Raw genomic sequence first — 7,573 nt, 5'->3', positions numbered from 1 at the left:
AGTCCCTGGATGTATATTTCTTAAACCTAAGTACAGTCTCTTATGTAACCAAGCTCACATAATCAGGTCAAACATTAAATTACCATGCATACATTTCTGAAGTCTACAGATTTTGTCAGTGGGTCCAATAATGTGCTTTATAGGAACAGAAAATGCAGGATCATGTGCTACATCCAGCTGTCACATCTCTGGAGTTTTGGAGCAGTCCCTCGCTTGGCTCTGCCCATCCTAGGGGTCTGCCTGAGGCCCCTGCTCTGGACTAGTGCTGGGTGCTTGGTAGACAAGGCTCAGAGGATAGGCCTTTTCTCTTTGCTTTCCTCCATCAGAAGTGTCCTCCCAGAAGTGTCCTTTTGTCCCTAAGGATGATACAAGGAGAACCTGGGGGCTTCTACCTCCCGCACGGGGATGAGAGAAGGAATTATGACTGTAGAAGAAAGCCCCTTCACTCCTTTTCCACCAAAGCCCTGTATGTTCTCCTTTCTCCATTTGCCTCTGTCAAAGAAACCCCCTGACTCACGGCCAGCTTCTGTCTGGGGTGTGGATCCTGGCACAGCACCCCCTTGGGTCCTGCTGATGAGGATTTAGCACAAACCAGGGAGGCCTGTTACTGTCTGAGGTTGGAGTACTTGTCTGTCAGAGACTAATCCGTAAGCCATCTTTGTGCCTGCATGATGACCCTCTCTTGATTATGTACCATGTCTAACACTTTTTGGGGGTAGGGGGTTGCTTGAATATAGTGGGTTTACATTCATAAGAATAACCCACTATATTATTATTGTTATTATTATTATTATTATTACCAACAACCTCAAGTGATACAAGTATCCATTTTAAAGCTGAGGGAAACTGAGGCTGAAGGAGATATAATTAGTAACCTGCCCAAGATCTCATAGCTACTGAGCTAGCCAAGACAGGACCACATCTGCCTGTCTTCACAGCTCAGGACTCTTAAGCCAACACTCTGTTCTAACTACTATTTAAATAGTTAAATGCCATTTGTTTACACTGTTACAGAGTAAAACTGTTACTTCATAATTTGCATAACTGACAGTGTATTCTGGCAGTCTCAACACGCAAGAACCACCCGTACCTCAGGCTGTGGGCGGGAACAGCGTCCCTGGGGACCGGAAATTCAAGGAAATGCCAGCTCAGGGAGCTTTAAAAACCGGCTTTTGGAAAAGCCCAAGCCCCAGTGGTCAGTCAGCGTCGCCTGCAGTTGACATCTGTGTCCACGAGGGGGAAGCCGACTCTACGCGGCTCCAGACGCCCCTCTCTTCCTCTCCCTCATCTCGCTGGTTAGCCTGGGAAAAGGGCCCGCCTCCTGGCCCATAAGGCCCTGGCTCAGAAGTCTTACTTTCTCTTCCTGTTTCCCGTCATGGCGGTGAGTAGCCGAGGCCTGGGTTTGCTTCCCTTCATCCGCTTCCATCCACGGCCGGCGGAGCCTGCGGGGGTTACCTCGCCCGCCGCCCGAGGAGAATGGAGCCCGCAATGCCGGCCGTGCCGAAACTGGCAGAGCCATAGGAGCCGAGGGCGCGGAGCTGGACCCAGTCACCTTCCTCCCATCCTCCCAGGAGCAGGCTCGGGGCAGCCGCGGGAGGCCCAGAAGCACGGCCCGCAGGCTGCAGCGAGGGCCAGTGGAGCGATCGGAGGGGTGTCTGGGACGCGGGGTTCGGACCTGTTGCTGGGCCTCGGGTCTTGAAACTTGCCCGATGCTGGGGAGCCTCAGCCGGTTCCTCCTCGGGGCAGAGGCCAGGCTTCGGCCGCAGCCACTGTACGGCTTCCGAATGGGGTCGGGGAGCTGCCCAGCCACGTGCTGTTTACTCACCCCTCACCGGCCGTGTAACGGGGCGCCCTCCGTCACCTTACACTTTGAGCCCCTTGGGGTTCACCCTCATTGTCTGTAGCTTTTCCACTCGGTACCTGTCCTGTTTCTGTTCACCCGTTCCGTGCGTGGGGGAAGGAGAAACAAGACCCCGAGATGTCTTCCTCGGTGCTTCCCACACAAACATGGTGATAATTCTTGAACCTTTAGGGCTTTCGGGACTATTTGGGATGAGCGGAAATGCGCTGTGTATAAATATTAGGCTGGCAGCTCTGGCGGGGTTGTGTGTGTTGACGGCTGCGCTTCCCTGTTGCAGCAGGATCAAGGGGAGAAGGAGAACCCCATGCGGGAACTTCGCATCCGCAAGCTCTGCCTCAACATCTGCGTGGGGGAGAGTGGAGACAGGCTGACCCGGGCAGCCAAGGTGCTGGAGCAGCTCACAGGCCAGACCCCTGTGTTCTCCAAAGGTGAGTCGTGGCCGGCAGGGAGAGGGCTGGCGGCTGGAGATGTCCGGATGTTTCTAACCTCGCCTGCTGTCAAGCCTGTTTTGTACCCATTTTGAAGGTGACAGTTGATATCTCTTTAAAGCATTGCTTTCCTGAGCTTCCCAGGAAGTATCTCCCTTCCAACATAGGAGTGGTATTGGAATACCAGATTTCGTATGAGCCGAGATTAAGCTAAGACTAGCCCAAGTAGCGATTTTTGCAAGTAACGAGAGTATGAGGTAGCGTGGAAATGTTGGGAATGCAGAAAATGGTATTTGGCTTGATTAGCAGTTAGGGTTACATAGGCTACAATTAGAACAGGGCCGTGTCCCTAGACTAATCTAGTTCACATCCTGGCTCCATCACTTGCTAGTCTGTGACTTTGGCTTCTCTGGGCCTCAGCTTCCTTATTTGCATGCAGGGGATGGTAGTATTTGCATTACAAGATCGCGGGGGACAGAATACGTTACATGAAATGCCTTCTGCATACCAAGCACAGTGTAGGCATTACTGTTGTTACATTTTTTGTTTTTAGAGTTTCATTGCTTTGGGGTAATGGAATATGGCAAGTCCTTGGAGTCTCAGCCTGCCTCTTACTACCAACTGATCTTGTGCAAGTTAACCTTTCACGGCTTCTGTAAAATGGGGATACAATAAGGTTTTAGCAAATATTAGCTATTATTAATAAACATTATTAGTAGAATGCATGGTCATTTTCCTTTAGCTTATACTGGTTGTGAACTTGCCCTTCCTGAGACTTTGACATTATGGCTCTGAGGTCTTAATTGCTCGAGTATGGCTGAGTGACTTGAAGCTGGAAAATCTGTTTCTGTGTTAGAATTGAATCTGATTAACTGATACAAGTTGACACTGATTAGAACACCACCACTTTAGAATGTGGATGGATACTTAATGTCTCTTTGGAGTCATAGAGATGATTTTCTGGGGAAGAGGGGAGTGCAGTGGGAGTATGACAACAGCTGACTCCTTGTTACCCCTGCCTGCAGCTAGATACACCGTCAGATCCTTTGGCATCAGAAGAAATGAAAAAATTGCTGTCCATTGCACAGTCCGTGGGGCCAAGGCAGAAGAAATCCTGGAGAAAGGTCTGAAGGTGAGGCTGATCCCTCCGTGGGATAATACTGAAGAGCACCAAGTTAGCACACAGTTACTGGGGTAGTAGTTACACTTAATGTTCTGTCTTCTGACTTTTGAACTTCTAAAGGGTTTTTCCCTTCCCTTCGAAAGTTAGTAGTTATATGAAATCCATAGCTGTGATTTGGTGTAGTGGGAAGATCAGATTTTGTTCCTGGCCAAATTACATTGAATTGTGTTTTGGGGGTCCTGAGTGTTGCAGGCTGAGCTAGTTACTGGGGGGGTTGAGTTAACAGGGAGTGATTGCTGCGTTTTTTTTTCCTCAGGTGCGAGAGTATGAGTTAAGAAAAAATAACTTCTCAGATACTGGAAACTTTGGCTTTGGGATCCAAGAACACATCGATCTGGGGATCAAATATGACCCAAGCATTGGTATCTACGGCCTGGACTTCTATGTGGTATGAATACTTAATTTTTTCTCCTCCTGATCTGTGAGAGTGGAATCTGTTCCTCCTTTATTTCGTATGTGCTAGCTTGATGGTGACATGTTGGGTTGGGGCTTTGAGTGTCGTCTGTCTTCTCTCCCTTGGGAAGATACACCTCGTTTGTGGCAGGTGTGGGGATACAGCACTGTGAACTGGATGGGCAAGATCCGTGACGTTTCCGGTCTAGGATCTAGCAAGCACTGATGTTGCACAAAGGTGGGCGAAGGAAACAGTTCCATCCAGCCACTGAATCGAAAATTTGAGAGAGGGTATTGGGGTTGCATTTGGCGTTTGGGTTGGCTGCACTGAGGCTGCTCTTTCCCTGCTTCTTCCCTTAGACTCTGGGAATGGGGTGGCTTCCCTCCAGAGGACATGGAAGCAGGTTTGACGAGGGGGCTGTTTGCTCAGGATGGGGATTTTAATGTAGACGTGACCATTTGTGTCACTGTAATGTTTTGGTCCAACCATCAAAGTAAATAAATGGCAAAACGCTGAAGTCCTGACTAGTATGAACCTGAAGGATGGCAGCACTCTCCTTGCTAGATTTGAACATCCAGACAAATGGTAGTGAGAGTTGGGTGCTCACGGGGGATGACAAACCTTTAAGAAGCACTTTTGAGCTGAAGCAGAGGAGAGAAATAGTTATTTCTTTGTGCTTCTTGAAATTTTAAGATTTCTACAATGCACATGTTGAAGTAAAATTTATTTGCTATTTTTTTAAATAAAAGTGCTTTGAGGTGTGGGGGCAGCGGTGAATCCTTAGCTACCATTGGAAGTTAAGTAGGGGAGCGGGGAGGAGCTGCAAGTCCAGCCTCCAGAGCAGACCTGTAGTGTATAGGAAGGCGATGTGTCATCCAGGATGCAGGTTCCATCACACTGAGATCATGGGTCTCTTGGGCCACCAGGTAACTCTTGAAGCTCAGTCGCTCCAATGTGTGAGTCTTGTCCGTCTGCTCTTGACTCTGAGCTGACTAGGTGACTGTTGGTTATTCCTGGGACAGGTGCTGGGTAGGCCAGGTTTCAGCATCGCAGACAAGAAGCGCAGGACAGGCTGCATTGGGGCCAAACACAGAATCAGCAAAGAGGAGGCCATGCGCTGGTTCCAGCAGAAGGTAAAGCTTGATCTGTCTCAGGTGAAGTGGTGGAATGTGGTGTTGGTGAATGGAGTTGGGATACGGGGATGCAAAGTCTAGCACCCTTTGGTGGGTAGCTCTTTTAAAGGTGGAACATTTGGGCAACTTGGAAAATGGGCTTCCAGGGTTGGTGGTTTAAAAGAACACCCAGAACCAGGCTTTCTCCCCAGCCCCATGAATGCAGATAGCTGGAAGGGGAGGAATACGGCTTTAATAGGAGCCCCTTTTCTCAGGGTATAGTGCAGTTGAGCATAGTGTAGCAATTGTTAAAGATGGCCAGCTTCCTGTTTAGGGATATGGGATTCAAAGCCGAAGTTCACGTACCTGATTTGAATTCTTGAACGTTAGCCATTGCTGCAATCTTCACTGTTAACCACCTGTTCTGAAAAAATAAAATCTGTTCTCTTTCAGTATGATGGGATCATCCTTCCTGGCAAATAAATTCCCGTTTCTATCCAAAAGGCTAATAAAAAGTTTTCAGTGAAATGTACAATTACTGTTGTGTGTTCTGTGAAAGGAGCCTGGCCATATTCAAGTCCTTGGACCTCAAGCCACTTAAAGCTTCGATGGGAGTAGCTGGTAACAACCCTGTCATCCCCGATTGGATGCCAGTGTTTCCTGGCAGATCCAAACCTGAGAGCTTCGCAGCACTGTCTGTGCTCACCACACCCTTGTTGACAGGCTGTGGTGTGGTGACCCTGTGGAAACTGACTGTAGAGGGGAGGGAATGGTTGGGGCTGGGTTTGAATTTAGAGCCTTGGTTAAAGTGGGGTGCAGGGCTCCCCTCTGTTCAGCGATTCTGCTCTTCACTAGAGGTTTTACCAGCAATGATGTCTGAAGGGATCAGAGGCTTTGGTGTGGTGCTTGGGGTTAAATATTGGACTGAGTTTTCCTTTAAAATGAGAGTCTAGAGTTGATGAGACTATAAGTAGAGAAAGGGGGTGGTCTTTGAGACACATTGCATGGATTTGATTCCTCACCCTGCATTTTATTAGCTGTGTATAAATCTGCCTCAGCTTCCCCATATGTATCGTGAAGGCAATAATGGTTATATCCCTCAGGGTTAAACGGTTTAATACTTGTAGAATGCTTAAACTTGTACCAGGCACATAGTGCTCAAAAGGGATTAATTTTGTGTTATCATCTGTGAGAAATGTTACTCTTATCCAGTTTGCTCCCCCTTTGGTGTGAAAGTGGAACGTGTCTTGCCTATACTTTACCAGGTCACTGAAGCAGTGACATTCAGAAGCCACCATTTCTCTACTGGACACAATACTTGGCCAGTGGTTCATAGTTTGAATTTTGAGCACAAATTAACTCAATAATTTACTCACTTGTGACTAATGAGTTCAGTTGTCCCTGGGCCACCTTTTCATTGCTGTTAAATGGTTCTCTAATTTAATAGCTGCCTTCGTAGGTATTTTTAAACCTTGAAGTTATTTGGTATGCCCAACTTTTTATGAAGATACTACTTATTTTGTCTTCCTGATAAAGTCTTAGGCATCAGATCCAGATGCTTAAAGGGGAGAATCATGAAATGTGTTAGCATAAACTTTTTGTTTCACTTGAAACATCAGTGTGCATTCACTTCTCAGTCTTTTACTGTGGGCCACCACTTTGTAAATGGAGTAAAGACTTGTGAAGGAGCCCAATTCTTGTGATTCAGCTTCTCTTTTATAGGCGGGGGCACCTCATTGTTTAACATCTGTAATTACACTAACAACTACAACTGGAATAAACATCTTTGAGAACAAAGTAACTCTTGGTGAATATATTAGCTAACTAGGACTGGGTGCTAGCTGCTGTGGGAAGTCAGTATATTTTCCAGGGGTGGGAGTGTATGTATGCTAGCTTCGTCTAAATAAAGCATTGCAGGAAAATGAAATGTAGAAAGTGAAAGTCCTTCTAATAGTATTGCCGTCCTTGTGCTCTTTACTGTTAGCCATTTGCCGTGTAGCTGTGTTTTTAAGTTTGTGGTACTATTTAGTTTAACAGTGTAAACCTGCCCACCCTCCATTTGGTCCTGCTGTATTGTGTATTCAGTTGAGTTCACTTCCCATTTAAAAATTAAACTGCCCGGGCTTCTGGCCCAGAGGAAAAAAGGCCCTACGGAGTTTGGGGAGTAGCTGGATTTTACTCCTAGTTCTAGCAGTGGTATTTTAGGTGAGTGATGAGACATTTGGGAACTGGAGCAGGTGAGGATGCTTCCTTAACCAGTTTAGAGCGGCAGTGCCAGGAAAGCTTACCCGCTGTCTGATTAGAAGCTTGGCTTCCAGACAAGTGTCACACAGGGTCTGAAGCATTGATGTTTGGGTTGAGCTTGCTTGGGTCACTTGGGGGGTTGTTAGAACTCCTATAGGCCCCACCTCTGACCCGAATTCCGTTAACAAGATCTGTAGGTGATATGTATGCATACTAAAGAGTAGAAGCGCTGACCGCATCCTAAGGTCAAAACGGAGAGAGGGAAGGTATAACAGGGAGACTTCTTGAGTAAGTTTAGTTTTATGAAGTTCCTGCTGTGTGGTTTTTCTCATTTCCTCAGCTGCCACCCGT

At 47.3% G+C, this 7,573-nt stretch overlaps 1 protein-coding gene across 4 annotated transcripts; it reads left to right on the top strand.

The window, feature by feature from the left end:
- Positions 1–1,228: 1,228 nt before the first annotated feature.
- Positions 1,229–5,513, top strand: RPL11 (ribosomal protein L11). Of its 4 annotated transcripts, XM_082403706.1 has the most exons (7): positions 1,695–1,789; positions 1,905–2,010; positions 2,139–2,289; positions 3,315–3,421; positions 3,729–3,860; positions 4,889–4,999; positions 5,432–5,513. In XM_082403706.1, exons 1-7 carry the CDS (start codon positions 1,710–1,712, stop codon positions 5,459–5,461), a joined length of 717 nt encoding a protein of 238 aa, XP_082259832.1. In that variant the 5' UTR covers positions 1,695–1,709; the 3' UTR covers positions 5,462–5,513. The 4 variants fall into 4 exon arrangements, with proteins under 4 accessions (XP_082259833.1, XP_082259834.1, XP_082259831.1 ...); XM_082403708.1 differs by lacking the exons at positions 1,695–1,789; positions 1,905–2,010 and adding an exon at positions 1,230–1,381; XM_082403705.1 differs by having other exon boundaries at positions 1,388–1,789; positions 4,889–5,513.
- Positions 5,514–7,573: the final 2,060 nt, after the last annotated feature.

The sequence above is a fragment of the Balaenoptera borealis genome (assembly GCF_965194805.1).
Source record: "Balaenoptera borealis genome assembly, chromosome: 1".
NCBI classification, from domain to species: domain Eukaryota; kingdom Metazoa; phylum Chordata; class Mammalia; order Artiodactyla; family Balaenopteridae; genus Balaenoptera; species Balaenoptera borealis.
This window is presented reverse-complemented; position numbering and strand designations above follow the sequence as displayed.